Source organism: Xylona heveae (assembly GCF_001619985.1).
Source record: "Xylona heveae TC161 unplaced genomic scaffold L228scaffold_3, whole genome shotgun sequence".
In the NCBI taxonomy this organism is placed as follows: Eukaryota; Fungi; Ascomycota; class Xylonomycetes; order Xylonales; family Xylonaceae; genus Xylona; species Xylona heveae.
Window position 1 is genome coordinate 929,423 of NW_017264195.1, and position 17,273 is coordinate 946,695.

Sequence of the window (17,273 nt, forward strand, 5' to 3'; positions counted from 1 at the left end):
CCGACTCTCCGATCCTCCGACTCCAAACTACGTAAGGCAGCTCTCGAAGCAGATCAACATAGATACAATTACTTCTCTGAACAGCGAACATATCTACAAACTCTGTTGCCAGAGTAAATTAGTATGTTGGATTAAGCACTACTGAAATGGCACCTATCCGGCGGTATCTCCGCATCTCGCAGTACAGTGTCCTCGAATGTCGCATTTATCTCGATAATCCAGCGCTGGCGCATACATGGCTGCTCAACCCACGCGAACCCATGCTACCAAAGGTGATTGAAAGTATACGGCCGTATGTCTTGCCGAAATTAGACGAGGAAAAAGAAATGGCCAAGGGCAGCAAGAAGAAGAGAAAGGGAATCAAAGATGTAGTCGTTCAAGGTATAAGCTTCTCCACTCGTCAATACAAGGAGTATATTGCTAATGAGAGCCTTCCATAGATGAATTCGAAGTTTCCATGTTCCTAAAAGAGACACCGACGCGCCATTCTCTCTTGACAAAGCATAAGACCTTCAAAGAAAATAAGGGCAAGCTTCGAAGCAACTCGAACAAGCTTACCGGGACAACCGATGCACCTATTGAAGTGGCAGACGAGGAGGCTCCAACCTTGAGGCTCGAAGAAGACGATGATGAAGTTGCGATACAGGACATTCCAGATATCGCCGAAGGAAGGGAAGACGGCTCCAGGGGGAGCGGACAGCAAACAGCGTCGGGCACACGCTCTTTGAGAAAGAGACGCCGAGAAGGGACAGACGAAGATCAAGGACTGTTCGTGTCCGACTCTGATGCATCAGAGGGCGATGACGAAGATGCTGAAAGACATACAAGCTCCTCTGCAAAGCGCCAAAAGTCATCAGGTCAGAGCGCATTTGCTGGCGGCCGTGGCGGTGACGACAAGAAGAAGCTCGGGTTTGAGACATCCTACGATGGATTCGCCCTGTACGGGTATATACTGTGTTTGGTCGTGCATCGACGAGGCGACAAGGCTGCCACGGGCAAGGCTACTGTTACAGAGCTGCCTAATTCCGGAAAAGCCTTGATGGAAGGATGGGTGGCTTCCACTCAAGTCGGTCACAATGACGAAGGCGTTTGAATCATTCCACCCTTTGTCCGCCCTCCACACAGTGGGTAGTACTGCTGTCGCATGGCAGGTTACAATCGCAGCAGTCTACTAATTTATGCTCTAACGACACAGTTGAGGCTGATACCTATCCTGTCGGGAGAATATTCCGATACTCCGCAGTCCTACTGCTTCTACCAGTTTGTGCACTTCCACGCCGTTTCCCGCTGCCATTCACATGATCGATGATCGCGAGAAGGCAAATAGCCTACAGGATGCTGGATAGAATCGCACCTCGTCAAGCTCATGCAAATGAGCAAACACGTGCCTTATCACAATTGTATGGCACTCTGTACTCTGTCCGTTTTATCAAACTTATCCCGGACATCCGCTCGACTATGTCGCGTCATCTGAGCCGCTTGCCCCTCGCCGGGGATCGTGTTCCGGGGTTTCCGTTTAGAAATCCAGCAAGCGATGCGCAGGTAGCCGCCAAGGCGGTGAACAATAGTTACTGTGTACCTTACCTACCTACCTACCTGCCTTAGGTAATTACAGTACTACGCAGTATGACCTACACTTGACAGCAAGGCAATCATACTAAACTAGATCTCATACAATTGCTGTCGTGTAATACTTTTTTGTGCAACTGCGTGGCTGGAAAGCAAGGACATGAGCGAAACATGAGCTTGACGCGTGGAGCGTGAAGCAAGCATGGCGTGTTGGAGCCTTGGAGCCTCATGAGCACCGGCCCTGATCCCTGATAGACCCCCTGACGGAGCCTTGTCGGAGCATTCAATGTCATGTAGCTACAGGACGCAGTTGGGTTAGAAATGCTTCTTTGTACTACTACGCCATACTGTTATCTGTCCCAGTCTCACTCCCTTATGGAATACAATCTCGTCAACAGGCACAGGTGCGTACTACGTACATACCTTAAGTAAGATACCTACCTGAGGCATTTGAGACACATTACTGTCTATCGATCCACCTGCATAAACAACGCATAAGACCAGGTCACCAGCATATTCTCCTGCATTTACATTACTATTGGAGTATGCACTGTGCTATGTGCTATATGTGACTGCATGATATTAATTTGTCTGCCTGTTCGATTGTGTGGTCACTGTTCTGTAGGTCTGCCTGTCTGCCTGTTCGATTGTGTGGTCACTGGTCTGTATGTCTGCCTGTCTGCCTGTCCGTTTATCTGGTCACCGTTCTGTATCCGCTCCCGCTCTCGCCGCTCCTTCCGCCGTATCCGCGAGTCCACCTTTTTTCGTCCCTTGCTGATCTGTCGTTGTACTATTAGTTATAGGTCAGCTATTATCATATTATACTTCAGAATTGTCATATTGTCATATCATAGATGAGCCAGTGTCATATTATAGTTCAGAGTTGTCATATTACAGGCTGGTCAACAGTGTACTATTATCCCACTACGATAAGCGTGCTGTGCCGCTGTAGTGCTGTGCCGCTATGTTGTTGATATGCGTCCCTTGCATTAGTCTGTTTGTTGCGCAGTTGCAGTTGCAGTTGTCATGAAGCAATACTGTACCTTGATTTGCTACGTCGTGGGCACCTAAGGTCAGATGTAGTTTCAGGATACTGTACAGAGTACGATGCGAGCGTGAGGCTGGCTGAATTCCATGTACGTCTCGCGCGTAGAGTGCTCCACCTGTAGCAGGTAGTAAGCAGGTAAGGTACTTTGCAGAGAGAAACAAAAAATGCAAATAAAATTGAAAAATAAAAAATAAAATTAGTAAAAATAATAAATTAAAAGACCTACCTACAGAGTACAGAGTACGAAGTGCACGTAAAACACCGGCAGAAAAGGCCGGCTGAGCAGTCGTACTCCGGTAGTACAGTTCACTTCTAGCATAGTACAGTACTTTGTACAGTACCTGGCATTGTGGCGCAGCGAGAACTGGCGAACTGGCGAACATGGGGTCTATGGGTCTACGGGTCTACGGGTCTATGGATCTATGAGTCAATGTTCTACGTACTGTAGTATGGCCCTGGTCAAGCTGAGAGCGTGGGGCGCGTCATAAGTAAATTAGACATGGCGGTGCTAGCCCGGTGTTTGGCGCGCTGGCGGACCTGGACCTGGACCTGGACCTGGACCTGGCATAGGGGGTTTCTGGGTATATACAGAGTAATTTACGCTGTACAGAGGGACACTTTCGATAGAAAAGGAACAATCTAATTCAAACGAAGTGCAAGCCGAGCTGAACTACAGTATTTTTAAGCGGTTTCGGGCGTGTGTCAACATGTCAGCTGCTCTTCCTTCTCTTTACCCTTCCCCTACCCCCAAATACTCCCCACCCATCCACCCACCCCAAACCCCCAAGTCGTCGCCCCCACAGTCTCCAGTCCGGTCCAGTTCCTGACCACGTGGGAAGAAACAATTACAGCAATTAACGTCGTACCTGAACTACCCAAAGTATAATACATACTATAAGGTAGTTACCCAGAACTCATCCAAACCAACTAGTTTTCCGTCGCTTAAACACAGTGATCAAGAAGAAACTACCTAGGGACACGCTAGGGTGTGATTGAGGGGACCTACTGTACAATGTAAGATGAGCGCACTGCGGTGTATTGATTGCCGGTGGTGGAAGTAATGTCCTGGCACATGACCTCTCGCATAGCTGTCTGTATAGCAGAGATTATATTACCACGAACTACGACGGGTGGTGTCAAAGCACAAATACCGGAGTATTACAAGTCTTGTTGATCAAATGTTGATCAATCCACCTTGGGTAATCTCCACATATCGTAGCAAACAAGGAAGACTACCATCGCGGGGTACCTAAGTTCGTAAAACTGTTACTTTGTACAGGTTTACTCTAACCTGCTAGTCTCTCAACCATGACCCCACGGTTTCCCCATTCCCAGACCTGTTTGGAATACTCTATGCCAAGATACACTGCAAGGCCTGCGTAACTTACCAAGCTATGAGTATTTCCCCCTCTTCTCAACGGCCACGGCTGCGATGTGCGAGCCAATAATCGTGAGCACTTCGCGACTTATCACGATAACAAGAACGACAAGCGGGCAAAAAACTTGGCCATGGGGGGATCAGCACTTGGTATCTGTAGCATCGTATTAGTGTCATCCTTTGCCTCGTACGGTATCAGATAAGTATCATCTTGATAATATAGTATACAGAGCCAAGGTTCGTCATGAGCAGTAATCTGCAGTAGAGTCAAGCTATACTCGTACTTGTCTGTAGTAAACAAAAATAGAATACACTTCTAGGTACCTGTTTGATGATGACAAGACGATGATGATCGTACATCGGCTGGACCTCTGCATCCTATGATCAACCTTGACGCCTTGGCGCCCTGGCGCATGCCACATCGGCGATTTAACATCTTCAGGGCAAAGGAGTCCCAGTCGAGAGTATAGCACCGTAGCGCTATCGACACGATTCAGCCCGCGTCGGATCGGTTAAATCAGTGGTGATCCTGGGAACGAGCACGGCTGTCCCTGAATTAATCCTTGGCCTCCCGTTTTACTTCAGACAGACCCTGGGTCAGCTGACAGTTGACAGACCCGCCGGGGAAGAAAACGATCCACTTCCGAATCCTCCGAAGAGTCAACGCGAGCTGAGCGCACACGCGATGGAGACCAGTTAGTCTCAACTGTAGTCTTGTTTGACTTTCTACGGATTACGGAATTTTCTTCGCATTGCCGCTTTCAGGAAAAATGTTCCGTCCGGGCTTGCTTCTACAGCGTACTTTGTCGTTCTGCAAACATGAGGGCTTACGCGGAATGGTACCATCTTATCATGCATCATGTCCCGTCCCGGTCGATCGGCCAAGGGAACCTGGCCTACCTGGCTTGCTTGGTAGCTGTAGAACGAATCGTCGCTGAGCGGGGCTCCACGATCACGCATCTCTGGCTGAGTAGTGTAGACATACGATTGGGACGAGACAACGTTGCCCGTTGTTCTTTCTGTCTGATAGGACAGGAACAAGCAAAAGTTGTGCGTAGGCAGCATCATCATCGCCTTACGTATGCGCCAAACGTACTCTGTCCCTGTCAGGCTGTCTGGTGATGACTGGCAAATTAGAGTAGCTCGGGGAGCCGGGGGGGGGCACCCTTGGCAGGGCAGCGCGTAGACGTCGTCATGATCATCAGTCGGAGACGTGTTTCCAAGTTGCGAAACACAGGAGATCAGTAAGATCTGACAGAAACAAGTCTGTACGGAGTAAGTGCGAACTGACGAAAGCAACAAGGAGAACTCCGAGACTGCAACATTTTCTTGTTTCAGAATTGCAGATCATCTCAGTGGACTGCTAAAAGGAGAAAAAGACTTTTTTGATAACGAAAATTTTTCTTCATTTTTCACTCCTTTTCGTTAAGGTCGCTGCCATCCCTAGACTCGGTCTCCTACCAATAGTACTGGAACTATTTTGCTAAAAGTTATTGTCAGAAAATTAAGAGCGAAATAACAGGACAGCGGCCGTTTCAAGAGCAGAACGGGGAGAAGAAAGGAGACATGCTCCGTAACGGGGGACCCACCCCCAGAGACGAACCCCGAGGCCCGATGCAATGGAAAGTTTTGTCGGGAAGAACTAGACTACTCTGACGCTACAGTATCACTAAACTGGGCGCGTGTGACTGTGCCAAATAAGGATGATATCGGCCGATGAATGAGAGGAGAGAGAGTGAGGCTTGGCCCGTGAGATCCACCCAGTTCTCGGGCGAGAGAATACGTGGGAGGAAGAAAAAACGAGGATCAAGGTGCTCCACCTAGGATGTACAACCAATTGCATGTGACCGATTAAAACGAGGACAGTTACAGTCATGGCACCAAGTAAGCCCACGTTTAATGGTGACGACACGGAAGAAGATGGTCGTCATGAGGGATTATCATTTCCGTGGCCAGTCCCAATGCAGAACTGGAGGGGAGGAATGCATATCATTAGACATGTGCGTAAGGAGAGCGGGATATATCGACCATCGCGATCGATGATAAGCACCAAGTTTAGATATGTGTGTGTACTCTGCACAGAAAGTGTAAATCCGCATCTAGAAGGCACGATCGGTACAGGCTCATTGATTTCAGGGAATTCCAGCCCTGCCACGAGGAAAAAAGAAATTTGTTGAAAAGGGGACAAGAGTGGGGAAGAGGAGCGACCGTGCTCAGTTCGGGTGGCAGTGGTATGGCAGCGTAGAAGGAGACAGATGGGCTGAACTTGTAGCGGTCAGTTAAGGTAGGTTTTAGTCCTTGCTGAATTACTATAGGTAAGGTAAAGTAGGTAAGGTATTGGCAACGTGGGTAGCACGAAATCTTCTCATGCTACGGTATACACACAGAGTTCTGTCTGTCAACCACATGTCCGCTTCGTGTACCTGATCAACACTAAACTATAACTAAAACTGTCCGATTATTTCGCTCGCCCCCCCTCCTTTACCCTGTCGAGTTAAAGGTGCAATGGAAGATTGACCGCTATGACGCTGTGAGCCGTCCCCTTGGCCTCCCTGATCGTCTGGTACCGAACAGGAACGCCCGTTGGAGCATTCCCCAATTTCCCGCTCTTTTTGTCCCTTTTGTAAACTCTCTCACCCTTTTACTCGTACGCTTCTGCCTCGTAAAATTTTGGGGCCCATCCATGCTAAACGTCCCCTGGCGTAACGCTATCATTTCCCGCGTCGCGCGAGCTGCAGGCCCAGCCTTGCAGAGAAGAAACTGCCCACTACAGCTCACCACAGCTCACTGTATACGCTGTACTCTGTACGGTGTCTTACTCAACCCCCTTCCCCTTTCCCTCCCCCATTCCCAGCTCCTTGGTTCTCCTTTCGTCCCGCCCACCGCCTTTGCCGCGCATGACTGAATTGGATGAGTGATTACCTTAGTTACTACCTACGTATCTAGCCCTGCCAAGGATTGTCTACTCCCTCAGCCAAGCAGAAGACGGAAAACACACACAAGCAGCTGGACAGGGGTCTATCGGAACCTAGGACAGCTGAAGCCCAAAAAATTAACAACTGGTAAGAATCAAGATTAATGACGAATGGTTTGGTTTCTCCCATGCGGCCGCTCCGGTCTATCCGCCATGCCTCAATCTCTCCCCCTTCCCACCCCAATGTCCCACCGCCCAAACTACTATGCCCTACTGGATTTTAGCACCTCTCGGACCTCCCGTATGACACAGCCTGGCTCGTTACCATCCTGATCCGTCTGTTACGGGGGATCGGCCACGTTTTGGGTTTGCTCTCCATGTTTTTCTGCGTGGTAGCCTACCGTACTGTAATTTCAGAGCTCTCCCTTTTTCTTTTCTTGCAAAGCATAAATATGTCTCATCCACCCCGCATTGTATCAGGTTTTTTTTTTTTCTTTCTCCATCAAACTACAAATTCTACTACCTGACTACGCATTTGACGACTTCTACGCTCTAACTACACACTCGATTGATACGAAGCTTTTTCTTCTCACTTCTCTTCTGTCTCCAACAACAAATTCACCTCACGTGGATCAATCAATTAATCAATCAATCATGCCTGCCTCGACTCACGCCGCTTTCCCTCCTTGCCCCGGCCCTCCACCAAACCGGCCTCTTCCTCCTGTCCCCAAATAAACAAAAAAAGTCAAAACATCAATGCGCTAGGCGCAGATGATGTGCCATTCTGCAATGGCACAGATATTTGGGGACTTTGCAAAACACACCGACGTCATTCAACTTGGACGAATAGACAATGCTCCTGTCAAAACGGAAATCGTTCCGAGTTCCCTCCGTGCGCAGACTGCGGCAACGGCTCAATACGAACCCTGAGGACGGGGACGAAGCGGGACGGGTACAGTGATCAGTGACTGCTACACTGTCAATAATGAGCTGTTTCCATGTCCGCCTGGTTCTGCGTCCAATCACGTCCATTATTCTACGGCAACGAGGGACTTTTTAAACCTTGACATCATCATCGTCATCATCATCATCTACAATAAATGGCCATGTTTGAGGTGGTGGAATGGATCAAGCACGCTATGGTTCTGCGTGTTTGCGATCCTGCAGGCCAGACACATACCTCGGCAAATCAAAAGTCGTTCAATCGGGGTTTTCTCCCAGCAAGCTACTGCTACCTTTAGCTCTGCACAGTCTCGCCTTTGGTCACCTTATTTCTCTCAGCTTTTTCAGCTACGCGCGCGCGCGCGTGCCCAACAATATTTTCCAACGGCCCTACGTATCGTTTTAGGCATGCGCGCATAAAGTTTTTCCCTTGATCGTTCGATATGCAACGGCTGCCTAAAATCCGCGGTATGACATGCAGCTACCTGCCTACCTATGCAATACTCCGTACACCGCTTTGGGAATTGGCGATACGAGAGCAACAGGTTATGCGACGCGAACGAAAGCGGCATGACCCCGCCAAGCGACCTGCAATCTTACTACTGCGAGCCAAGTCAAACATCACATTGCCATTTCATTTATCCATGTGGAGAATTTTTTGCGCCCTTTAGCAAACTCGCCAAATGAAGCTCGTCCTGCGCCAATTAGTCTTACGCTGGTTTTGTCACTCAACCAATCCATCTCTTTTCTCTTGTGTCTTGTGTCTTTGAAATTACAATACTTTAATTTGGCGAATGGGAGCGAGGAGTCGGACCTATACCCACCAATCATGATCTGGATATCACTTGCATTTTGCATCTTTCCTTTGCATGATTAATATACTGTTATTATCAGTATTTGATAGCTATCTATTTATCTTAATCCACATTACATTCCACCATTGCATTCCACCATTACATTTACTCGTACATTCTCAAGGTCTGTTCTATTTTGTGACTTGATTGGATCCATGTTCACTCATCCTGGTCCGGCACCGGCATGGCATGCCCCTCGTCACTCGGCATCTCCATTGCCATTGACACTGAGTGATACGGACGATACGGACCGTCTTCCTATCCACTTTGCTTGACCTTCCTCTTCCTTCCCTCTTTTTGTCTTTCTCTTTCTCTCGCTTTTTTCTCTTACGTCTTTTTCCGCCCGTTCTTCTAGTCCGCCGATCCTCTACGGAGTAACTTGACAACCAACCCACCAGACTACTCGGCACTTGTCAATCTAACCAGTCCACTCCACTAAATCTTGGAACCGCCAACTGCCAACAGTGAACGGTGAACGGCCAATGTTGAATACGGTAGTTGTCCCGCCATTACAGAGTAGAGTACCGTCAGAGTACCGTCCTCGGCCCACTCGGCTTTGCAACTCGCCCTGCTCGCCTGTTTTTGCACTTCGCACGTCTACCGGAGTCGGAGTAGTCTGAGTACCCGAACCACAGTAGTGCGTTTCAGCCTTACCCTTGTTTTTCTTTCGTCTGGTTCTTTCGAGTTCCAAGGTTCGTTGTTCGTTGTTCGCTGTGCGCTGTTCGCTGGTTCGACGGTCGGTACTTGACACCCCTTGACCGTCGACACAGCCACCCTGCCAGGCTGCAGGCTGCAGGCTGCCACAACGCCCGAGGCCCTGACGATTTGGTTCCTCTGTTCCGGTCCCACTTTGTTCCACTTTATTCCATTTCATTTCTTAGTCGTCTTTATTCCTCTTAGTTGTCTCTACTAGTATTACAAATGTAGCTGTCAGGACTGTCCGTTTTAGCTGTCTACAGGTACAGAGTACAGAGTATGACAGCACATTTCCTCCGAGCCGTCGTACTGTCCCACCGTGCTAAGGAGAAAGAGAGTACTCCGTAAGATAGTGTCCGTATAGCACCTCGCACGTTATGACGCACTTTTTACCTTTTTTTTCCTTCTTTGGTTCCTTTGAAACCTTCCCTGTTCTTTTCCCGGTTCCTTTCCCGGAATGGTTTTTTCTGTGTGCGTGTTTGTCATTTTCACTCCTTTCGTCATTGACATTACCTTTTCCGGCGGCTTGGGCCGAGCGGCCTGTTGGCTTGGTGGTTTAGCTGCTACTACGTACTGCGTAGTTTTTTCAGCTTTTGGTCTTTTCAGCTGCTCGCTGTAGAACAGAGTAGCGTACGAGTTACAAAATACTGGAGTACAGAATATTCGGCATTCCGAGGGCACAGTACGGTGTACAGATACGCGAGATGCTATGCTTGGTGATTTACGTGCGTACCTTACGGACTACTCTGTAATTACCGGTGTTTTTCCGACTGACTGCCGAATGCCACTCCTCGTTCCTCAATGGCAGCACCGAGACGATTAATCGGATTAGTCGGACGAGTATCGAGTACTCTGTACCAGTGGTAAACTGGTCGATTTGTCATTACTTTAGTCACGGTCAACAGTCAACAGTCAAGGGTAAACAGTCAGACAAATAGGTAGGTTAGGTTTAGTCAACTACTGCTGTACGAAGATACGGTAGAGCGCAGCAACGCAGCCTGGCAGACAAATATTCAAATATTGATATGATGTCATTGGCAATATTTCTTACTATCTACCGAGCCTAGTAACTTACTACGGTACGCTTTAACAGACCAGGGTCCGAGGTTCCTCGCGAATAATAGACAGCCAAGCCACAATGGCAGGCGGCAATACGGAGATACAGTACAAATTTATCCGCGGAATCTTTGATTATTTATCGTAGTGTACTCCGTACCTCAGTAGTTATCCCGACCCCTCTGAGCCTGTAGACTCGTGCGTGGTTAGATTAGGTAAGTTACGGTACCTGAGAATAATGATACAATACAGAGGTACAAAAGTACCCAAAGCGGATGGAAAAATGGACGAAAAAGTGGATGAATGGCGTATGCTGTGCCGGTCCCAACTACGGAGTACTGCTACAGCGGGCCGATGCTGCGACAACCGGAGTACCGGGCCCGGGTCGAATTGGATTGAGGCGCAGCACAGATCGGACGAGGGGACAAAGTAGCCACGGGTGCGCCGGCAGGCCCGGGTGGAAACCTTCCGAAAGAGGTTCGAACGGCTTGGCGATAACGCGACAGGACAGGGATGCTGGTGAGCTTACTCTATACTCCGGTACGAACAGGGGGAAAAAAACAAGAAACGGTAACAAGTACATCGTACGGAGTACAAGGTGGGAGAACTTGCTCTCGGATAGCGGGATATAAATCTCCGGACCTGAAACAAGATTCAATACGTGCAAGGGATAGAGAGAGGGGAGACGTGTCTAAGAATCATGAAAATCATGAGAATCATGTGAGCTTGGAGGTATTTTTGATGATTTGATAATTTGAGATGGTGGAAAGCTGAAATGGTGAAATTGCATGATACCTTGTATTTTAAACGATACGAGTGAATGACAAATGTAAGATACAGTGTGGGTACAAAGAATACAAAGTAAGTGAGCATTGGCAGATACAACATGAATATTGGATAAGAATGCAAAGTAAGCATGAAACTATTAGTGCTGCCGCTGAGAGCATAAGATGTGGTAACAGAGGGACAGAAACGGATACCGGGGCCACGCTATTGCTACGCTCAGGGCAACAGTTCGATTGTAAATAATGACAAGGATCAGGTGTTGCAAGAGCAATCGTAGTCTAGAGATACGGATGCTGATAAGAATATAAGGCTGAGGGACGAATGGAAAGAAGAAGAAGAAAATGACAAAAACCAGAGACGGTTACGCCGTGTATGCAAGTCATGCGGTTCGTCGTAATACAATGGCTATCCCCACTTCCCGAGCAATGCCATGATACCTTGATCAATCAGTTAGCATTCATTCAATGTCCGCGCGCATGCTACTGTACGGAGTACACTCACCTGCTCCTAGTGCCATGAGACCGACGGCGCACAGGACAACTTCCATTCGAGCCTTCCTCATAGACTCGCTAAACATGAATTCATGCGCCATGAGCTCGACAAGCGCTGTGTAAATGAGAATCCCAGCACTGATGGAGTCAAACACGCCATTAATAATCAGCATACTGGCCGAACCAGGAGGATACGATTCCCGAATCGCCAGACCAACGCCAATCGCAATGGGCGTTGTCACTCCGAAGCCCAGCGCTAAAAGGTACGGTGTCCAACGCTTCGATCTGGGCCACGGCACGGATGCGAGTCGCGAACCTAATCCGAGTCCTTCAAACGTCTGATGAAAGACCAAGACAAGGTACAGAGTGTTGAAATTACTTCCCGTGACTGCCAGTGTCAATCCTACGAATATGGAGTGGAAAACAACGCCAAACTCGAGAATGAAAATGGCAGTCATTTGAGCTGCAAAAGATACAGCAGGGCAGTTGTCGTCCATGTCATCGACATCACTCCCGTCGGCGCTGCCTTCAGGATCGATATGCTCTCTGCTGTGTCCGAGATGGTCCTCTCCTGGGGCGTGACTGCTTCCTGTTTCGCCTGTTCTTAATCGTGCATACTGTTCTTGGTGCTTTTGGCGCTCAATTTCGGTTTCGTCGTCGGCAAATGTGGCATATCGCATGGCCAGTAATTCCACCACAAACAAAGCAAAAATTGTCATGAGGCATATCCCTTCTACCCACTCGTATTCGGTGATGGGCCCGGTCAAGCAAGGGTTCGTCAGTGCATGACGAGCTGGTGCTAGAAGCTAGGTGCTGTCAGTCCACTGTTCATGAAAATCTTCGAGGTGCTTGGACGATTAAGACAAGGGGTTTTTAATATCATGGATTGTTGAACAAGAAGAGGACCTGTCTTATGATATCAAATGAAACACTCAACGGCCACTTACATGAACAAATGCTGTTGCCAGAATTACGCCCGAACCAAAGTACTTTGCGAAAAAGAATGACCATTCTGGAAGTCCGACACTTCGGTGACGGCTCGCAAAGACTGGAAATGCCGCACCTGATACAACGATTAGCAATGATTGACATGATGTTTCTACAAAATTCTCACCAAATAATGATCCGATGAGAATGACAAATATGGAAGATATCCTTATTCCCATTCTTCCGTCATAGTCATTTCCCGTTCGGCATGGCGGATGATAACCGCCGTTGACGTTGATCAGTCCCAAAGCATTTGTACTCGACTCAAATGTCGCGGCATGGAGCAGTTGCTGAGTATAGTCCGCCATGATGAAGCAGCATCGGCAGCGAAAGACTGGTAGTAAATCCCGAGAATCTCACTCCTATGCTGTAACCACACTTTCTCCACTTCAGGACTGGGGAAAGCAGCGCGAAAACACAGAGAGAAAAGTCATCAAGCCGAAAAAACAATTAGAACGAAGGAACAATGATCTCTCGATGGTCGAGTTGAGATCATGGCAGAACAAAGCGAGAGTTCCGTGAAATGCAATTTTTATATCGCGAGTGAATCACGGATATCGGTGCGCTGCTTGCGGGGGTTCTCCGATATGAGGACCTTGGTGGTTAGGGACTTATCATGTGTGGCATTGGTGTCACCGACATTCAGTCAACTCGGAATTGCTCCCTGTTGCTATTGCTAATGGCAATGAACATTCATGGCCTATGATCCTCCTGCTGCCCTTCAGCTGCCATATATCTGAGCGGTTAATGCCTTGAGTAAAGCATGCTAGACAGGCACCAGGGTCTTCGGCCCGCTCGAGATATACTTCCCGCTCTGCTTTGTCCCCACAGATCGCTGATACCATTTTCGGTCTCCCCACTTCAGCCTCAGCCTGCACTTGGAAAATCATAACCTGTTCGCTCGAATCTAACCAGTAGATGTCCTCAGATGCAGTCCGATCCCATATGAGGAGGGATTGTGGTTGCTTACGCAGCTTTTTGTTTTGGTCGAGACCGGCACTCCATCTAATTGTGCTCGCTAATTTACTGACCACATGGATTCTGGTTCCAGGGTTCCCTGATGGCAACAACGCTGCGGAATGCATCACTTATGTACCAAGTATACCGATTCCAAAGAGCATATTTGAGAGTTATGAAAGCGAAAATAACATGTAAATAAATTTTCTATGGATTTTATATTCTGGATACTTTTTTGACGAGCTGAACCGAATTTGTATATAATAATATAGTGATGAAAAAAACAAAATAAAATAAAATTACACAGAATACAGCACGGGCGAATGGACAAAATATCTGGGTTTCAACTCCAAAATTTGCAAGTTGGGACGACGACGAAAATAAATCACCCGCAAATATGTAGTCGCACCTTGGTGTTCTGTGTTGCGGTGGCGTTGTATGGAGGCATGGACATGGATTGGCATGACTTAGCGGCTCGCCACTTGGTGCTAAAAAGGACCCTTAACTCTGGGGTTGCCGGAGATAGTCGATATCAATCGACTGTCGATCGAACGTGCCTCCTGAGCGATCCAATGATTTGAGAATTGATTATATATGAAGCGATGACAATGACCTTGTGTTAATCCCTACTTTGCTCGACATCATTGCAAGTAATATACTGTCATTGTGATCCGAGGGATAGTTTCCTTGATATGAGCTTTAAGCGGGGAAGGTGCGGTCATGCGTGTTACCAAATTGCCTAAACAGCTCTTAGCTTCTTCGCTCCTCGATCGTTCCTACCTTATTCCCCCCTACAACCATCCTTACACTAAACCTTCATTGTATACGTCACCCGACCTGACCTGACGACAACAAAATCACCCATGTGGTTGCCTAAATTGGGAAATATGATGACGATGGAGCCCATGGAAATGGTTAGACTGGAACGCAGGAAATTGTCCATTTGAACCCCGCTCCATTGACAATACCATCATTCTTCACATTTGCAACACCATTTCAGACCTTTTCTCCGACAAGCCTCGAAGCACTTGTCAATCCACTGTTCACTATCCATTCTGCATCTTCTTCAAGATGACTGAAATCCTACAGGTCCTGCCAACGAGCAGCCTGCTTGTGCCAACATACTCGCCCTCTCCCAGCGTTGGGCCGCTTCCAACCGTTGTTCCAAGCCCGGTTCAGCGCCAAGAGCCTCACGACCTTGGGCGAGTCACCCTCTGGTAAGAAATCTCTTTGAAAGAGCTCTTTGTGATGTGCCTCCATGGTCTCTGATGTCTTCCAGGGTGGTCTTTGCACTCATGCTCATTTCCACGGTCGTCTTTGCAGCCCTAGCATACCGTGTACCCGTAGTAAGTTATTGCTTCTCTTCAATATCAAAAGGCTCCTATAATGACCCTCATCACAGCAAAAACGTCTCTTCCATGTTCTTACTACTTTTATTGTCGCGATTGCAACTATTTCCTACTTCTCAATGGCAAATGGAGATGCCAAAAGCTGGCACTTCATCCTCCACAAGCAAGACCACAAACATGGCATCCCGCCTACCTGGGTGGATGTCTATCGTTTGGTTTTCTGGGGTCGGTACGTTGACTGGGCTCTGACCACGCCATTGCTTCTTTTGGATCTCGGCTTCTTGGCTGGGCTGAATGGTGCAAACATTATCGTGGCCGTCGTCGCCGATATAGTCATGGTTTTGACCGGACTATTTGCGGCTTTTGGACATGGCCAGCACAAGTGGGGATACTTCACTTTTGCAATCATTGCATACTTGGTTGTCATCTACCAATTGGCCTACAATGGACGGAAGAAGGCCATAGCCAAGGATACTCGAGTCGGAAATTTCTATACGGCCATTGCCGGCTTCTCTCTGATTCTCTGGACCATTTACCCTATGTGAGTCTCCGAGTTCTTTCTCATTCTTTTTGGCGTCTTCTAATACCTCTTCAAGTATCTGGGGCTTGGGTGAGGGCTCGCACAGATTATCTGTCGACCACGAAATCTTGGCGTACGCAATCCTGGACTTCCTGGCCAAGCCGGTGTTCGGCATTTGGCTCCTGTTGGGCCACGCGCGGATCGCTTCCACGTATGTATATCTCGTTCTGATATGTTGAAAACCCCTTTGATTGACGAGGAATAGGAACATTGCCCTCGACGGCTTCTGGACCAATGGACTTGGAGCCTCTGAGGGTTTGCTTCGCCTCGGAGATGACGACGAGGGCGCTTGAGGAGCTGATGTGATCCCAAGAGCCTCAGGTGTGGTTGAGTAGGGCTGAGGCGGTTCAAGGGATTACGCATGTTTGCGTCGGAGATAATGCTAGTCTGGAGTGACTGTTTAGCACACCGGAAGCCTTTTGTTGCGGCTCAAGAGAGAAGGCTATCAAAATGTCGAAAATTGCATTGCTTATCCAAAAGGGGACCCATGTCTTTTAATATCGCATAATAGCCATTTTTGCTGGAAAAGCGCTTTCATTCGTTTCTATTTTGCACTGCCATAGTCGCTATCGCATAGTCAGCTGAAAAATTAGTTATATGAAGCCTTGTTGACGTCTTCTGGTGTTCTTTTGTACGACAATGAACATTCAGCCCTGATACGAGTGATGACGAGAGGATCTAGAAATTGGAGAAGGCTGATCGTGCTGGACCCGTAAGCCGGAATCAATATTGCTGTCATCAACGGTCAGCACTATGACAGAAAAACGTCTCAGCAAGAGATTTGTCACAGAACAGATGTTCTAAAGCTTTTGTCCAGCAGCCAGGCAATTTTGCGTCATGAATCTGAGGCCTCGGCTGTCTAATGACGGTCAATGCGAATTCAGAGAAGTCACTTGCTCTCGTACGTGACCACCTCGAAGCTGGAAAATGTCAGTGCGGAGGTGGGTGCAATTGTGAGGTAGTCTAGCGAATTCACACCAATCTCCTCGCTCAACTCCACCCCGCCTTTTAGGCCATTTGAGCTGATGACCGTATCCCGACACCGCCTATCGTTTCCCTGGAAGTTTCCTGGGGAAAATAATCCGTCTCGAATATACTACGGACATGTTCAGATTTCCATGAATGAGGACTCAGCATGATCAAGTATTTAAATGATCGGTTGATGGAGAAATGGCGAATTCGAGACTACCTCCGGGAGTTCTTTACAGCTTGCATCTCTAGAGCTAAGCTTTTTAGCTTTTTCATGAATTGCGCAGCTCCGCCTTCCGGTGGCTTGGTCTAGAAATATTTAACATGACTAACATTAAGGTCCCTTACCGACTGTCTCACTCAATCCTCCTCACCTCCTCACCTTGGTGCAACAAAGGCGTGCAAGCGGGGCCGAAGTTGGAATTCCGTGTACCAACATTTGTCTCATACTCGGATGACTTTACAGAAGCCGCCAGCTTCCTCTCAGGCCAATAGAGTTGAACATTGCTGGAATATCTTCCTTGATGACAGGGCACGTGCTGGAATCTAATTGCTTTCACCCTGCATTCTGGATCGTCTATGCGCGGTCTCGATTAACGCAAAACAGAAAATTAAAGAAAGCCCCGCTGAAACCCTCCCTTGGCTTCCGTCGAATGAAGTTACGGGATAGGACTCAGCAGAAGAAACTGCCCGTTAC

General features: G+C 48.1%; 7 protein-coding genes across 7 annotated transcripts; 2 read left to right on the top strand and 5 right to left on the bottom strand.

The window, feature by feature from the left end:
* The first annotated feature begins 65 nt into the window (after nucleotides 1–65).
* On the top strand, nucleotides 66–1,509 carry L228DRAFT_259466 (hypothetical protein). Its single transcript, XM_018334164.1, has 2 exons — nucleotides 66–381; nucleotides 441–1,509. Exons 1-2 carry the CDS (start codon nucleotides 147–149, stop codon nucleotides 1,091–1,093), a joined length of 888 nt encoding a protein of 295 aa, XP_018189771.1. The 5' UTR covers nucleotides 66–146; the 3' UTR covers nucleotides 1,094–1,509.
* A 621-nt stretch (nucleotides 1,510–2,130) lies between these two features.
* Nucleotides 2,131–3,000, bottom strand: L228DRAFT_259467 (hypothetical protein; the record flags this gene model as incomplete). The annotated part of the gene is made up of 3 exons (XM_018334165.1): nucleotides 2,131–2,359; nucleotides 2,613–2,732; nucleotides 2,844–3,000. The coding sequence occupies 3 exons, from the start codon at nucleotides 2,998–3,000 to the stop codon at nucleotides 2,181–2,183; spliced, it is 456 nt and encodes a 151-aa protein (XP_018189772.1). The 3' UTR covers nucleotides 2,131–2,180.
* A 5,775-nt stretch (nucleotides 3,001–8,775) lies between these two features.
* L228DRAFT_259468 (hypothetical protein) lies at nucleotides 8,776–10,285 on the bottom strand (the record flags this gene model as incomplete). Its single annotated transcript, XM_018334166.1, has 5 exons — nucleotides 8,776–9,563; nucleotides 9,795–9,868; nucleotides 9,915–9,941; nucleotides 9,976–10,014; nucleotides 10,158–10,285. The coding sequence occupies 5 exons, from the start codon at nucleotides 10,283–10,285 to the stop codon at nucleotides 9,124–9,126; spliced, it is 708 nt and encodes a 235-aa protein (XP_018189773.1). The 3' UTR covers nucleotides 8,776–9,123.
* Nucleotides 10,286–11,057: 772 nt separating this feature from the next.
* Nucleotides 11,058–11,568, bottom strand: L228DRAFT_91859 (hypothetical protein). Its single transcript, XM_018336966.1, has one exon. It carries the CDS (start codon nucleotides 11,373–11,375, stop codon nucleotides 11,112–11,114), a length of 264 nt encoding a protein of 87 aa, XP_018189774.1. The 5' UTR covers nucleotides 11,376–11,568; the 3' UTR covers nucleotides 11,058–11,111.
* L228DRAFT_245119 (putative plasma membrane low affinity zinc ion transporter) lies at nucleotides 11,192–13,241 on the bottom strand. Its single transcript, XM_018332088.1, has 4 exons — nucleotides 12,849–13,241; nucleotides 12,682–12,797; nucleotides 11,745–12,540; nucleotides 11,192–11,680 (listed from the first exon to the last, which is right to left on the bottom strand). The coding sequence occupies exons 1-4, from the start codon at nucleotides 13,027–13,029 to the stop codon at nucleotides 11,649–11,651; spliced, it is 1,125 nt and encodes a 374-aa protein (XP_018189775.1). The 5' UTR covers nucleotides 13,030–13,241; the 3' UTR covers nucleotides 11,192–11,648.
* Nucleotides 13,235–13,862, bottom strand: L228DRAFT_245120 (hypothetical protein). The gene has a single exon (XM_018332089.1). The coding sequence runs from the start codon at nucleotides 13,804–13,806 to the stop codon at nucleotides 13,354–13,356; it is 453 nt and encodes a 150-aa protein (XP_018189776.1). The 5' UTR covers nucleotides 13,807–13,862; the 3' UTR covers nucleotides 13,235–13,353.
* A 708-nt stretch (nucleotides 13,863–14,570) lies between these two features.
* L228DRAFT_245121 (family A G protein-coupled receptor-like protein) lies at nucleotides 14,571–16,224 on the top strand. Its single transcript, XM_018332090.1, has 5 exons — nucleotides 14,571–14,895; nucleotides 14,958–15,024; nucleotides 15,081–15,568; nucleotides 15,624–15,758; nucleotides 15,813–16,224. The coding sequence occupies exons 1-5, from the start codon at nucleotides 14,750–14,752 to the stop codon at nucleotides 15,898–15,900; spliced, it is 924 nt and encodes a 307-aa protein (XP_018189777.1). The 5' UTR covers nucleotides 14,571–14,749; the 3' UTR covers nucleotides 15,901–16,224.
* Nucleotides 16,225–17,273: the final 1,049 nt, after the last annotated feature.